Source organism: Somniosus microcephalus, unplaced genomic scaffold (genome assembly GCF_052327205.1).
Source record: "Somniosus microcephalus isolate GS21.2 unplaced genomic scaffold, FLI_Smic_1.0 unresolved_chr1, whole genome shotgun sequence".
Classification (NCBI taxonomy): domain Eukaryota; kingdom Metazoa; phylum Chordata; class Chondrichthyes; order Squaliformes; family Somniosidae; genus Somniosus; species Somniosus microcephalus.
Genome location: NW_028225179.1, coordinates 154,674,609 through 154,690,317, shown reverse-complemented (window position 1 = coordinate 154,690,317; position 15,709 = coordinate 154,674,609). Strand labels below are relative to the sequence as shown.

Below are 15,709 nucleotides of genomic sequence, written 5' to 3'. Positions count from 1 at the left end.
GTGTCTGACCCACCGCACCACCCAGTCCCAGAGGGGGAAAGGACAGTGTCTGACCCACTGCACCACCCAGTCCCAGAGGGGGAAAGGACAGTGTCTGACCCACTGCACCACCCAGTCCCAGAGGGTGAAAGGACAGTGTCTGACCCACTGCACCACCCAGTCCCAGAGGGTGAAAGGACAGTGTCTGACCCACTGCACCACCCAGTCCCAGAGGGAGAAAGGACAGTGTCTGACCCACTGCACCACCCAGTCCCAGAGGGGGAAAGGACAGTGTCTGACCCACTGCACCACCCAGTCCCAGAGGGGGAAAGGACAGTGTCTGACCCACTGCACCACCCAATCCCAGAGGGTGAAAGGACAGTGCCTGACCCACTGCACCACCCAGTCCCAGAGGGAGAAAGGACAGTGTCTGACCCACTGCACCACCCAGTCCCAGAGGGAGAAAGGACAGTGTCTGACCCACTGCACCACCCAGTCCCAGAGGGGGAAAGGACAGTGTCTGACCCACTGCACCACCCAGTCCCAGAGCGGGAAAGGACACTGTCTGACCCACTGCACCACCCAGTCCCAGAGGGTGAAAGGACAGTGTCTGACCCACTGCACCACCCAGTCCCAGAGGGGGAAAGGACAGTGTCTGACTTACTGCTCCACTCAGTCCCAGAGGGTGAAAGGACAGTGTCTGACACACTGCACCACCCAGTCCCAGAGGGTGAAAGGACAGTGTCTGACCCACTGTACCACCCAGTCCCAGAGGGTGAAAGGACAGTGTCTGACCCACTGCACCACCCAGTCCCAGAGGGTGAAAGGACAGTTTCTGACCCACTGCACCACCCAGTCCCAGAGGGGGAAAGGACAGTGTCTGACCCACTGCACCACCCAGTCCCAGAGGGGGAAAGGACAGTGTCTGACCCACTGCACCACCCAGTCCCAGAGGGGAAAAGGACAGTGTCTGACCCACTGCAACACCCAGTCCCAGAGGGTGAAAGGACAGTGTCTGACCCACTGCACCACCCAGTCCCAGAGGGGAAAAGACAGTGTCTGACCCACTGCACCACCCAGTCCCAGAGGGTGAAAGGACAGTGTCTGACCCACTGCACCACCCAGTCCCAGAGGGGGAAAGGACAGTGTCTGACCCACTGCACCACCCAGTCCCAGAGGGGGAAAGGACAGTGTCTGACCCACTGCACCACCCAGTCCCAAAGGGTGAAAGGACAGTGTCTGACCCACTGCACCACCCAGTCCCAGAGGGTGAAAGGTCAGTGTCTGACCCACTGCACCACCCAGTCCCAGAGGGTGAAAGGTCAGTGTCTGACCCACTGCACCACCCAGTCCCAAAGGGTGAAAGGACAGTGTCTGACCCACTGCACCACCCAGTCCCAGAGGGGGAAAGGACAGTGTCTGACCCACTGCACCACCCAGTCCCAGAGGGGGAATGGACAGTGTCTGACCCACTGCACCACCCAGTCCCAGAGGGGGAAAGGACAGTGTCTGACCCACTGCACCACCCAGTCCCAGAGGGGGAAAGGACAGTGTCTGACCCACTGCACCACCCAGTCCCAGAGGGGGGAAGGACAGTGTCTGACCCACTGCACCACCCAGTCCCAGAGGAGGAAAGGACAGTGTCTGACCCACTGCACCACCCAGTCCCAGAGGGTGAAAGGACAGTGTCTGACCCACTGCACCACCCAGTCCCAGAGGTTGAAAGGACAGTGTCTGACCCGCTACACCACCCAGTCCCAGAGGTTGAAAGTACAGTGTCTGACCCACTGCACCACCCAGTCCCAGAGACATAGTGTGAATGGTCGTTTACATGGAGTGTTCTCACAATCGCTCACCATTAGAGTGTGACCAGGAGAAACTCCACTGAATTTCCAGGCCACTATCATGCGTTTCAAACTAAGACCCCAATACATCATAATACAGCTCTCTCCTAATAAAGGGACACTCTCTCTATAATGTATCTCCCTAAGACCCCAATACATCTTACTACAGCTCCCTCTTTCTATAATATATCTCACTAAGACACTAATACATCGTACTACAGCTCCCTCTTTCTATAATGTATCTAACTAAGACCCCAATACATCGTACTACAGCTCTTCCTAATAAAGGGACACCCTTTCTACAATGTATCTAACTAAGACCCCAATACATCGCACTACCGCTCTCTTTAATAAAGGGGCACTCTCTCTATAACGTATCTCATTAAGACATCAATACATCGTACTACCGCTCTCTCTAATAAAGGGGCACTCTCTCTATAACGTATCTCATTAAGACACCAATACATCGCACTACCGCTCTCTTTAATAAAGGGGCACTCTCTATAACGTATCTCATTAAGACATCAATACATCGTACTACAGCTCCCTCTAATAAATGGACACTCTCTCTATAATGTATCTCATTAAGACATCAGTGCATCGTACTACAGCTCCCTCTCTCTATAACATATCTCATTAAGACCCCAATAGATCGTACTACAGCGCCCTCTAATAGAGAGGGACACTCTCTCTGTAACGTATCTCACTGTAAGACCCCAATACATGTTTCAATAACTCCCTCTAACTATAATGCACTGTCTGTTGTAACACTGATATAACACATGTTGCTTATGGCTCTCTAATACAGAAACGTAAAACAGTGCCTCCACAAACCCAGTCACTTTCCAGCGAAGCTAGGGATGTATCTAATAGGAGGTTCAATTTTTGACATCACCCTGTTCCATTATCAGCTCTCTGCAACCGGCCGAAACAGAAACCCAGACCTAAAGAGACTGCTGTTGTGCAGAACCGGATGCTGGCTGGACCTATTCCTAGAGATTTCACCATCTGACCTCCCGCCCGGTCCAACAGAGATCCCCCCCATCCCCATCTCCAATAAATGTATAAGTAATGAACAAAACTGTTGAAAGAAAATGAATAAAATAACACAAGCACATAATTTTGGGGGTAATTCCCCGCTGATCTTCCTCTCCTGAGTTTCTCACAGGAGATTAATCTTCAAGTCCTGGAGACTCCAAGGCAATTCTGGAGGGTTGGCAACCCTGAAGCACGCGTGTGGACTGGTACAAGGCTCCAGACTGACCCGCGAGAAAGCAGACCGAGTCTAGACCTGCAGTAGGGGCAGAGAGAGAATCATTCTGTTTAGAGACAAGTGAATGGGAGCCAGGCCATAGTCTCGGTATTTAATCGCCACATAATTCCTAGGCGGAATTCGCTCTGTACTGATTGGAGGGTGGGAGTTCCTGTGCGCTAACAATGAACTCCCCGGCAGGAAGTCCCAGCACTTTTGTTCCTGACCCCTTCATTCATAGAATTACAATGAATTTTTACAGCACAGAAACAGGTCATTCGGCCCAACTGGTCCGTGCCGGTGTTTATGCTCCACACGAGCCTCCTCCCACCCCTCTTCATCAAACTCCATCGATATAACCTTCTGTTCCTTTCTCCCTCATGGACTTATCGAGCTTCCCCTTTAAATGCGTCAATGTATAGTCCCAAAATGCCGCCGCCGAGAGCCACCTCCAAGATGCCAAGATCCCGCGGCCAATTTTTTTTGGCGCGACCACCTCGTTCTGGAAAACCGCCTTTAGCACAAGTTGGTGCGGTCGATTGTCTGGAGGGAGTCGGAGGGCTCCGCGGGGTCGAAGTTCAGGAAGATAGGTGCCATGGTCGGCCTGGCCGGTTGGGGGCAGGGTGCTGAGCCGTTGGGGGTGGAGAAGAGGGGGCTGGGGGGGCCCAGGGCTCCCATGTTCTGCTGGGCCGCCGGGGAGCACAGCAGCTCGTGGGTCTCCAGCACCGTGTCGCTGTCCGTGTTCTCCTCCTGCAAGAGGGTCTTCCGGAGCTTAGCTCTGGCATTCTGAAACCAAACCTACAAACAGTTAAAAGGGGACAAATAAACATCTACCCATTGGGCAGGAAGAATCCGCTCTCCCCCCCTCCCCATCCTGCCCTCCCTCCGTCCGCCGCCCTTCCTTCCCCACCCCTAAATAAACATCTACCCATCGGGCAGGAAGAATTCACTCTCTCCCCCCCCTCCCCATCCTGCCCTCCGTCCGTCCCCAAATAAACATCTACCCATCGGGCAGGAAGAATCCACTCTCTCCCCCTCCCCATCCTGCCCTCCATCCGTCCGCCCTCCCTCCGTCCCCAAATAAACATCTATCCATCGGGCAGGAAGAATCCACTGTCCCCCCCCTCCCCATCCTGCCCTCCCTCTGTCCACCGCCCTCTCTTCCCCGTCCCCAAATAAACATCTACCCATCGGGCAGGAAGAATCCACTATCCGCCCCCCCTCCCCATCCTGCCCTCCCTCCGTCCACCGCCCACCCTATCGTTATGTTGTGCCACTCCAGAGTCTTGAGCACAAAATCCAGGCCGATGCTCCCAGTGCGGTACTGAGGGAGCGCCGCACTGTCAGAGGTGCCGTCTTTCGGATGAGACGTTAAACCACGACCCGCTATTTGGAAGAAGGGCAGGGGGGGAGTTCTCCCCGGTGTTCTGGAGCCAATATTTATCCCTCAACTAAAAGAAAATACATGATCTGCTCATTTATCTCATTGCTGTTTGTGGGAGCTTGCTGTGCGTAGATTGGCTGCCGCGTTTCCTACATTACAACAGCGACTACACTTCAAAAAAAGTACTTAGTTGGCTGTAAAAAAAAGCGCTTTGGGATGTCCTAAGGTCGTGAAAGGCGCTATATAAATACAAGTTCTTTCTTTCCAAAGGCCATAAGTCACCCAGTCGGGTTGTTACGTTGACTGTTTGCGTCTTTCTATCTCAGATTTAAAATGTTTAATGGAGCTAACATTCTGCTGCTTTTTGTGGGGTGCAGTGGGGAAAGGGTTAAACTGACATCGCTGGCAGTTTCACTGAATGGTGTAAGAACGAGGGACTAACATGAAAAGACCACATCCATAAAGAAGCGGTCAAGGTAAGCTGACCTTGAAAACTAAAAAAAACCAATTAAATGCAGACAGGGTGTCTGGGATTCCAGCTGCCTGTAAGAACTTTATTATCTGGGTTGTATCCCAAGGTATCTTTTAATCAGCATTCAGCAGTTTGAGTGAGTAATTAAGGAGGCAGCTTATACAGTACATGTTTACATTAAGATTTGTAAGCAGCATGCAGGCCAAGATCCAATCAGGTTGCAGGAATGAATTGTGCATGAGGTGGCCATGTGTATTATAGGGCCAGAAATTGCTGAACGGGGCTTGCAGCCCCGTTTTTGCACTTACCCCGCGCTCCTGCCGATCAGCTCCAGGGACGCCTGCACTTGCTGAAACAGAAAGAAGAATCCCGGGCAGCGTATGACGTCACGCCGCCCAGGAGTGCAGCCAGCGCGAAGCCAGGAGCGTGCAGTGCAAGTGAGACACGCCCCTTGAGGTCTCAGTTTCACTGGACACGCCCCCAATGTTTCTGTCAAGCTGCTAAGCATTTTTACATGCAAAGCAGCAGTTTAAATAGGTTTTTGGAAGTTTTTTGAAGATTTTGGTAACTTTTATAAACTTTTTAAAATGTTTACATTATTTTGAGTAATCTGAAGTAGTTTTAAAGAGAATTAAAGCAATTTAAAGACTTTTAAAAGCCCTAAAAGAATTTTTTAAATTCCATTTATTTATTTAGCAATGTCGTCGTCATACGTGTCTTCACACTGTTCCCTTTGGGGAACTGTATGAAGTGGTGGAAGGATTTATGGCCATGATTAACGCTCATTCCGTGACCGTAACCATCTTTGAACCAGCCATTAGGGCGGTTAGTCCTATGGCGGGAGGGTTTTACGGGCTCCCACAAGCTATACAAGGAGGGGGGGCCACCCACACCCACGGACGCAAATATCCCACTGGATGTCAACCCAGAATTTAGAGCCGGAGCTCCGACTCCACTTGCCGGGACTGTCTGGAGCGGGGTTCGAAACCTTACCCTGATCTGGCCCAGCGGCGGGGATCCTACCGCTATGACAAAGGCCCAATCCGATTAGCAACGTGAAATGGCAGCATAGGGCTCCAGTCACGGGGAGGGAAAAGACGCAGGAAACGTATGGGTGTCACCTTTTGTGCGGAGTGGGCCTTTTGCGTAGCAGTAAGCATCCCCGTCGCTGGGCCAGAAGGAGTAGGGTTTTGAACCCCTCTCCAGACAGTCCCGGCAAGTGGAGTCGGAGCTCCAACTTTAAATTCTGGGTGGACATCCAGCGGGATACTTGCGTCCGTGGGTGTTGGTGGGCCCCCCCCCCCTCAGATGGGTTGTGGGAGCCCGTAAAACCCTCCCGCCATAGGACTAACCACCCTAATGGCTGGTTCAAAGATGGTTACGGTCACAGAATGAGCGTTAATCACGGCCATAAATCCTTCCACCACTTCATACAGTTCCCCAAAGGGAACAGTGTGAGGATACGTACGATGATGACCTCTTGCGCAATGCACCTCCTTGGGCCCTCAGTCGCAGATGCGAGGGGGCAAGTCGTGCAATTGTTAAATTTTTCATTTTATTGACATGTAAAATGTTGGCCCAGTAATTCCCTTCCAAATGCGCGAGTACGGTCGGGGTACTTACGCATCTGGCTGGATGAAATGCCGGTTTTCAGCATGCACAGTACATGTGGGGAAAACCGGCATTTCCTGTCCTCTGAACGAAGGGGTTCAGAGGCAGAACGCGTGCGACTGCACAGGCAGCGCGTGCGCAGTATAATTCGCCGCTTTCATTAATGCTTTCAGTGAGGTCAAGTCATTACAACTTACACATGAAAAAAGCATGGGTACAGTTGCTCCAGAGGCTGCGGAGGAAGATATTTATTATCGTGGAGCTTCTGAAAGTATGTATGTCTGTATATATTCCTTTGCGTGTTATGTATATATTCCTTTACTTATGTGTATGAATGTATTATTTAATTATGACTTTCAGAGAAAGTAACTTATTGGAAAATCATAATTAAAAACATACATTCATACACGTTAGTAAAGGAATATAAAACATACATACATATACGTAAAGGAATATATGTGGACATACATACATAACTTATTCTCACATTCCATTCACACAGCCACAATTGCTCCTTCTACCTGCCGTTCTGAAAACCCTTTTAAAGAAAAAAAAATTTTAACTTTAAAACTTACTTAAAATTTCTTAAAATAACTTCCCTCCCTTTCCCAAACAAAAATATTGCATTTCAGAAGCTCCTCCATAAAATGTTTCTTCCTCCGCAGCCAATGAACAACTTTACACTTGCTTTTTTCAAGTGTAACTTCTAAGGACTTACCCTCACTGAATCCATCATTGAAATCCACAAAGTTCACTGCGCAAGCGCTGCCTGTGCAGTCGCACGCGCTGTGAATAGACCTCGGGTCTGGAAATGCCGGCGTTCCCCGCATGCGCTGTTCCTGCTGAACGCCGGCATTTCCAACGGCCAGATGCGTGAGTACCCCGACCGTACTCACGCTTCTGGCCGCGAATTTCTGGCCCATAATGTATAAAAATGTAGTGTTTGCTGTAACAATTTGGAAAAGTCTGGCTAAGACAGAGCAGACGTTTCCCCACCGGTGCAATAAAGACAACTTGACTATCGATCTAAAGCCTTGTGTCGAATGTTGGTTTAAAATACTCCACAACATGAGGGAAAGAGTTCCACACTCCAGCCACCCTTTTCATGAAGAAGTGTTTCCTAACTTCTCTCCTGAACAGCCTCTCTATCTACCCTATCAAATTTCTTTTGAGTTTTCACTTTGACTGTTCGCCCACCGCAAGTGGGATTTCAGCTCAGGGCCACCCCCCCCCCCGGGCAGTGTTGCGTGAGCCAGTAGGTCCGGTGGGCCAGGGGGCTGGAGTTTGTGAGTGTCTCTCACCTGCAGGACTCGCTTGGGGAGGCCGGTCTTCTTGGACAGCTGCTCCCAGTCCTTCCCGTCCGGGTTGTGCTTGACGGCGAAGTAGGACTCCATGGTGCGGAGCTGGTGGTGCTTGAAGCAGGTGCGGATGCGTTTGGCCTTCTGCTGGCCACAGTATCGGGGCTCCCCCAGAGCCTGCTCCACCTCGGGACAGACTGAAACCGGAACACGGAACCACACGTGACATGGAGGACACAACAAAACAAAAAAAATCACACGGGTAGGAACAGGAGGAGGCCATTCAGCCCTTCGAGCCTGTTCAGTGAGATCATAACAGATCTGTATCCTAACTGCATCCACCCGCATTGGCTCCGTATCCCTTAATACACTTGTCTAGCAAAAATCTATGGATCTCAGATACAAAATTATTAACAGAGCTACCAGCTACTGCGTTTTGTGGGGGAGAGCTATACAATTCACCCAACCTTTGTGTAAGAGTCAGCCACATTGGGGTGTGGGACTGGAGTCACATATAGGCCAGACCGGGTCAAGACGGCAGATTTCCCGCTGTAAAGGGCGATAGTGGGATTGGAGTCACATATAGGCCAGACCAGGTAAGGATGGCAGACTTCCCTCCGTAAAGGGTGATAGTGGGATTGGAGTCACATATAGACCAGACCAGGTAAGGATGGCAGACTTCCCTCTGTAAAGGGCGTTAGTGTGACCGAAGTCACATATAGACCAGAGCGGGTCAGGACGGCAGATTTCCCTCTGTAAAGGGCGTTAGTGGGACTGGAGTCAAATATAGACCAGACTGGGTCAGGACGGCAGATTTCCCCCCATAAAGGGCGCTAGTGAGACTGGAGTCACATATAGACCAGACCGCGTCAGGACGGCAGATTTCCCTCCGTAAACGGTGTTAGAGAGGCTGGAGTCACATAGATACTAGACAGGGTCAGGACGGCAATTTTCCCTCTGTAAAGGGTGTTAGTGGGACTGGAGTCACATATAGACCAGACCGGGTAAGGAAGGCAGATTTCCCTCTGCAAAGGGCGTTAATGCGACTGGAGTCACATATAGACCAGACCGGGTCAGGATAACAGATTTCCCTCTGTAAAGGGCATTAGTGAGACTGGAGTCACATATAGACCAGACCGGGTAAGGACAGCCGATTTCCCTCCGTAAAGGGAGCTAGTGGGACTGGAGTCACTTATAGACCAGAGCGGGACAGGACAGCAGATTTCCCTCTGCAAATGGCGCTAGTGGGACTGGAGTCACATATAGACCAGACCGGGTAAGGAAAGCAGATTTCCCTCTGTAAAGGGCGTTATTGAGACTGGAGTCACATATAGGCCAGAGCGGGTCAAGATGGCAGATTTCCCTCTGCAAAGGGCGTTAATGCGACTGGAGTCACATATAGACCAGACTGGGTAAGGACTGCAGCTTTACCTCTGTAAAGGGCGTTATTGAGACTGGAGTCACATATAGACCAGAGCGGGTCACGATGGGCCGAAGGGCCTCTTTCTGTGCTGTAAAACTCTATGACTCTATGACTCTATGAGACCAGACCAGGTCAGGATGGCAGATTTCCCTCTGTAAAGGGCATTAGTGAGACTGGAGTCACATATAGACCAGACCGGGTAAGGACAGCCGATTTCCCTCCGTAAAGGGAGCTAGTGGGACTGGAGTCACTTATAGACCAGAGCGGGACAGGACGGCAGATTTCCCTCTGCAAATGGCGTTGGGGGACTGGAGTCACATATAGACCAGACCAGGTAAGGATGGCAGATTTCGCTCTGTAAAGGGCGCTAGTGAGACTGGTGTCACAAATAGACCGGACCGGGTAAGGATGGCAGATTTCCTTCTGTAAAGGGCGTTAGTGAGACTGGAGTCACATGTAGACCAGACCAGGTAAGGACGGCAGATTTCCCTCCATAAAGGGCATTAGTGAGACTGGAGTCACATATTGACCAGACCGGGTCAGGATGGCAGATTTCCCTCCGTAAAGGGCATTAGTGGGACTGGAGTCCTCGGAGACAACATCACGGAAGACCTCTCCTGGTCCCTCAATACCTCCTCTCTGGTGAAGAAGGCCCAGCAGCGCCTATATTTCTTAAGGAGGCTGAAGGGATGTAACCTGTCACCCCTGATCCTCTCTAACTTTTACTGCTGCACAATAGGGAGTATCCTGACGAACTGTATCACAGTATGGTATGGCAGCTGCAGCTACTATGACCGGAAAGCCCTGCAGCGGGTAGTCAAAACCGCCCAACGCATTACCGGCACCCGGCTACCGACCATAGAGCACATATACCAGAAACGTTGTTTACGGAGGTCATGGACCATTATCAAAGACCCTACCCACCCCAGCCACAGCCTGTTTGCCCTCCTGCCATCTGGGAGACGCTACAGATGCATTCGCACCCGTACGACCAGATTTAGGAACAGCTTCTTTCCCAGGGCTGTCATCCTACTGAACTCCAGAAATAAACTCTAAAGCCTGCACATCTGCCAATGCATTTTATTATGGTTATGTTTATGTTAATGTATTACAAGCCAAATGTATGTTGAATGTTTAAATGTCTTAATCTAAATGTACAATCTCGGGAGCCGTAAGCCTACATTTCGTTGTACTGCACTTCTGCACTAACAATGACAATAAAGTTGATTATTATTATGATTATAATTATATAGACCAGACCGAGTCAGGACGGCAGATTTCCCTCTGAAAAGGGTGTTACTGAGACTGGAGTCACAAATAGACCAGACCGAGTCAGGACGGCAGATTTCCCTCTGTTAAAGGGCGTTAGTGAGACTGGAGTCACATATAGACCAGACCAGGTCAGGACGGCAGATTTCCCTCTGTAAAGGGCGTTCGTGAGACTAGAGTCACATATAGGCCAGACCAGGTAAGGATGGCAGATTTCCCTCCGTAAAGGGCGAATAGTGGGATTGGAGTCACATATAGACAAGACCAGGTAAGGATGGCAGATATCCCTCTGTAAAGGGCATTAGTGAGACAGGAGTCACATATAGACCAGACCGTGTCAGGACGGCAGATTTCCCTCTGTAAAGGGCGTTAGTGGGACCGAAGTCACATATAGACCAGAGCGGGTCAGGACGGCAGATTTCCCTCTGTAAAGGGCGTTAGTGGGACTGGAGTCACAAAAAGACCAGGCCGGGACAGGATGGCAGATTTCCCCCCATAAAGGGCGCTAGTGAGACTGGAGTCACATATGGACCAGACTGGGTCAGGATGGCAGATTTCCCTCTGTAAAGGGCATTAGTGAGACAGGAGTCACATATAGACCAGTCCGGGTAAGGGCAGCTGATTTCCCTCCGTAAAGGGAGTTAGTGGGACTGGAGTCACATATAGACCAGAATGGGACAGGACGGCAGATTTCCCTCCATCAATGGCGATTGTGAGACTGGAGTCACATATAGACCGGACAGGGGAAAGACGGCAGATTTCCCTCTGCAAATGGCGCGAGTGGGACTGGAGTCACATATAGACCAGACCGGGTAAGGAAGGCAGATTTCCCTCTGTAAAGGGCGTTAGTGGGACTGGAGTCACATATAGACCAGAGCGGGTCAGGACGGCAGATTTTCCTCTGAAAAGGGTGTTACTGAGACTGGAGTCACATATAGACCAGACCGGGTAAGGAAGGCAGATTTCCCTCTGTAAAAGGCATTAGTGAGACTGGAGACACATATAGACCAGACCGGGTAAGGAAGGCAGATTTCCCTCTGTAAAGGGCGTTAGTGGGACTGGAGTCACATACAGACCAGAGTTTGTCAGGATGGCAGATTTCCCTCTGAAAAGTGTGTTACTGAGATTGGAGTCACAGATAGACCAGACGAGGTAAGGTTGGCAGATTAACCTTTGTAAAGGGCTTTAGTAAGACTGGAGTCACATATAGACCAGGACAGGACAGCAGACTTCCCTCTGTAAAGGGCGTTATTGAGACTGGAGTCACATATAGAGAAGAGCGGGTCAGGATGGCAGATTTCCCTCTGTAAAGGACGTTAGAGAGACTGGAGTCACATATAGACCAGACCGCGTCAGGATGGCAGATTTCCCTCCGTAAAGAGCATTAGTGAGACATGGAGTCACATATAGACCAGACCGGGTAAGGACAGCAGATTTCTCTCTGTAAAGGGCATTAGTGAGACTGGAGTCACATATAGACCAGACACGGTCAGGGCAGCAGATTTCCCTCTATAAAGGGCGTCAGTGGGACTGGAGTCACATATAGACCATACCAGGTAAGGATGGCAGATTTCCTTCCGTAAAAGGCATTAGTGGAACTGTAGTCACATATAGACCAGACCGGGTAAGGACAGCAGATTTCCCTCCGTAAAGGGCGTTAATGAGACTGGAGTCACATATAGACCAGACCGCGCCAGGATGGCAGATTACCCTATGTAAAGGGCGTTAGTGAGACATGGAGTCACATATAGACCAGACCGGGTAAGGACAGCAAATTTCTCTCTGTAAAGGGCGTTAGTGAGACTGGAGTCACATATAGACCAGACCAGGTCAGGACGGCAGATTTCCCTCTGTAAAGGGCGTTCGTGAGACTAGAGTCACATATAGGCCAGACCAGGTAAGGATGGCAGATTTCCCTCCGTAAAGGGCGAATAGTGGGATTGGAGTCACATATAGACCAGACCGTGTCAGGACGGCAGATTTCCCTCTGTAAAGGGCGTTAGTGGGACCGAAGTCACATATAGACCAGAGCGGGTCAGGACGGCAGATTTCCCTCTGTAAAGGGCGTTAGTGGGACTGGAGTCACAAAAAGACCAGGCCGGGACAGGATGGCAGATTTCCCCCCATAAAGGGCGCTAATGAGACTGGAGTCACATATAGACCAGACCGCGCCAGGACGGCAGATTACCCTATGTAAAGGGCGTTAGTGAGACATGGAGTCACATATAGACCAGACCGGGTAAGGACAGCAGATTTCTCTCCGTAATGGGCGTTAGTGGGACTGGAGTCACTTACACACCAGACCGGGTCAGGACGGCACATTTCCCTCTGTAAAAGGCGTTAATGCGACTGGAGTCACATATAGACCAGACTGGGTAAGAACTGCAGCTTTACCTCTGTAAAGGGCGTTAGTGGGGCAGGAGTCACATATAGACCAGACCAGGTCAGGATGGCAGATTTCCCTCTGTAAAGGGCGTTAATGAGACTGGAGTCACATATAGACCAGACCGGGTCAGGACTGCAGATTTCCCTCTGTAAAGGGCGTGAATGAGACTGGAGTTACATATAGACCAGACCAGGTCAGGACGGCAGATTTCCCTCCGTAAAGGGCGATAGTGGGATTGGAGTCACATATAGACCAGACCAGGTAAGGACGGCAGATATCCCTCCGTAAAGGGCGTTAGTGAGACTGGAGTCACATATAGACCAGACCGTGTCAGGATGGCAGATTTCCCTCTGTAAAGGTTGGTATTGGGACTGGAGTTACATATAGGCCAGACCGGGTCAGGACTGCAGATTTCCCACTGTAAAGGGCGTTAGTGAGACTGGAGTCACATATGGACCAAACTGGGTCAGGATGGCAGATTTCCCTCTGTAAAGGGCATTAGTGAGACAGGAGTCACATATAGACCAGTCCGGGTAAGGACAGCCGATTTCCCTCCGTAAAGGGAGTTAGTGGGACTGGAGTCGCATATAGACCAGAGTGGGACAGGACGGCAGATTTCCCTCCATCAATGGCGATTGTGAGACTGGAGTCACATATAGAGCAGACAGGGGAAAGACGGCAGATTTCCCTCTGTAAAGGGCGTTAGTGGGACTGGAGTCACATATAGACCAGACTGGGACAGGACGGCAGAATTCCCTCCGTAAGGGGCAATTGTGAGACTGGAGTCACATATAGACCAGACCGGATCAGGACTGCAGATATCCCTCTGTAAAGGGCGTTAATGAGACTGGAGTCACATCTAGACCAGACCAGGTCAGGACGACAGATTTCCCTCCGTAAAGGGCGTTAGTGGGAATGGAGTCAGATACAGACCAGACCGGGTAAGGATGGCAGATTCCGCTCTGTAAAGGGCGCTAGTGAGACTGGTGTCACATATAGACCGGACTGGGTAAGGACGGCAGATTTCCTTCTGCAAAGGGCATTAGTGAGACTGGAGTCACATGTAGACCGGACCAGGTATGGACGGCAGATTTCCCTCCGTAAAGGGCGTTAGTGGGAATGGAGTCAGATACAGACCAGACTGGGACAGGATGGCAGATTTCCCTCTGTAAAGGGCGTTAGTGGGACAGGAGTCACATATAGGCCAGACCAGGTAAGAATGGCAGATTTCCCTCCGTAAAGGGCGATAGTGGGATTGGAGTCACATATAGACCAGACCAGGTAAGGACGGCAGATTTCCCTCCGTAAAGGGCGTTAGTGAGACTGGAGACACATATAGACCAGAGCGGGTCAGGACGGTAGATTTCCCTCTGTAAAGGGCGTTAATGAGACTGGAGTCACATATAGACCAGACCAGGTCAGGACAGCAGATTTCCCTCCGTAAAGGGCGTTAGTGGGAATGGAGTCAGATACAGACCAGACCGGGTCAGGACGGCAGATTTCCCTCCGTAAAGGGCATTAGTTAGACTGGAGTCACGTATTACCAGACCGGGTAAGGACAGCCGATTTCCCTCCGTAAAGGAGATTAGTGGGACTGGATTCACATATAGACCAGACTGGGACAGGATGGCAGATTTCCCTCCATAAAGGGCGTTAGTGAGACTGGAGTCACATATAGACCAGACAGGGTAAAGACGGCAGATTTCCTTCTGTAAAGGGCGTTAGTGAGACTGGAGTCACATGTAGACCAGACCAAGTATGAATGGCAGATTTCCCTCCGTAAAGGGCATTAGTGTTGGTGTCCATACTTAAGAAAAGACATACTTGCTCTCGAGTCAGTACAAAGAAGGTTCACTCGGTTAATCCCGGGGATGAGGGGGTGGTCATATGAGGAGAGGTTGAGTAGATTGGGACTCTACTCATTGGAGTTCAGAAGAATGAGAGGCGATCTTATTGAAACATATAAGATTGTGAAGGGGCTTGATCGGGTGGATGCGGTGAGGATGTTCCCAATGATGGGTGAAACTAGAACTAGGGGGCATAATCTTAAAATAAGGGGCTGCTCTTTCAAAACTGAGATGAGGAGAAACTTCTTCACTCAGAGGGTGGTAGGTTTGTGGAATTTGCTGCCCCAGAAAGCTGTGGAAGCTACATCATTAAATAAATTTAAAACAGAAATAGATAGTTTCCTAGAAGTAAAGGGAATAAAGGGTTACGGGGAGCGGGCAGGAAATTGGACATGAGTCTGGGTTCGGAATGGTCATGGCCCTGTGGGTAGTGGAGCGGGCCCAGGGGCCGTGTAGCCTTGTTCTGCTCCTACTGTGTTCTAATTCTGTTAGATTTCAGGAGATGGTTTTATTCCTGTTCCTGGCTGGGGTGGAGATCGCCTTTACAGAAGGTAAGTACTGTAGAAAATATAGGGACAGAGTGATCTCCTGGAAGAATTTCGATCGCCGAGATGGGTCGGAGAGGAATTTCCCAGATTTTTTTCTCCCAAATTGGCCATTGGGTCTTTATCTGGTTTTTCGCCTCTCCCGGGAGATCACATGGGTTCGGGTGGATGCAGAGTGATAGAAGATTTGAGGTTAGGATCAGATCAGCCATGATCTTATTGAATGGTGGAGCAGGCTCGAGGGGCCGATTGGCCTACTCCTGCTCCTATTTCTTATGTTCTTATGTTCTTATGTGAGACTGGAGTCACATATAGACCAGACCGGGTCAGGATGGCAGATTTCCCTCTGAAAAGGGTGTTACTGAGACTGGAGTCACAGGTAGACCAGACGAGGTAAGG

At 50.4% G+C, this 15,709-nt stretch overlaps 1 protein-coding gene across 2 annotated transcripts in view; it reads right to left on the bottom strand.

The window, feature by feature from the left end:
- Positions 1-1,780: 1,780 nt before the first annotated feature.
- LOC147096282 (LIM/homeobox protein Lhx9-like) overlaps positions 1,781-15,709 on the bottom strand; it is a 90,378-nt gene continuing 76,449 nt past the window's right edge. Inside the window, exons 5-6 of one of the 2 annotated variants that reach the window (XM_085975131.1) lie at positions 7,844-8,037; positions 1,781-3,873 (exon numbers count right to left, since the gene is read on the bottom strand). In XM_085975131.1, coding sequence (XP_085831257.1) covers positions 3,592-3,873; positions 7,844-8,037 — 476 coding nt within the window. In that variant the 3' untranslated portion in view covers positions 1,781-3,591. The remainder of the gene's footprint in view (positions 3,874-7,843; positions 8,038-15,709) is intronic. The other variant, XM_085975132.1, reaches the window with a different exon arrangement.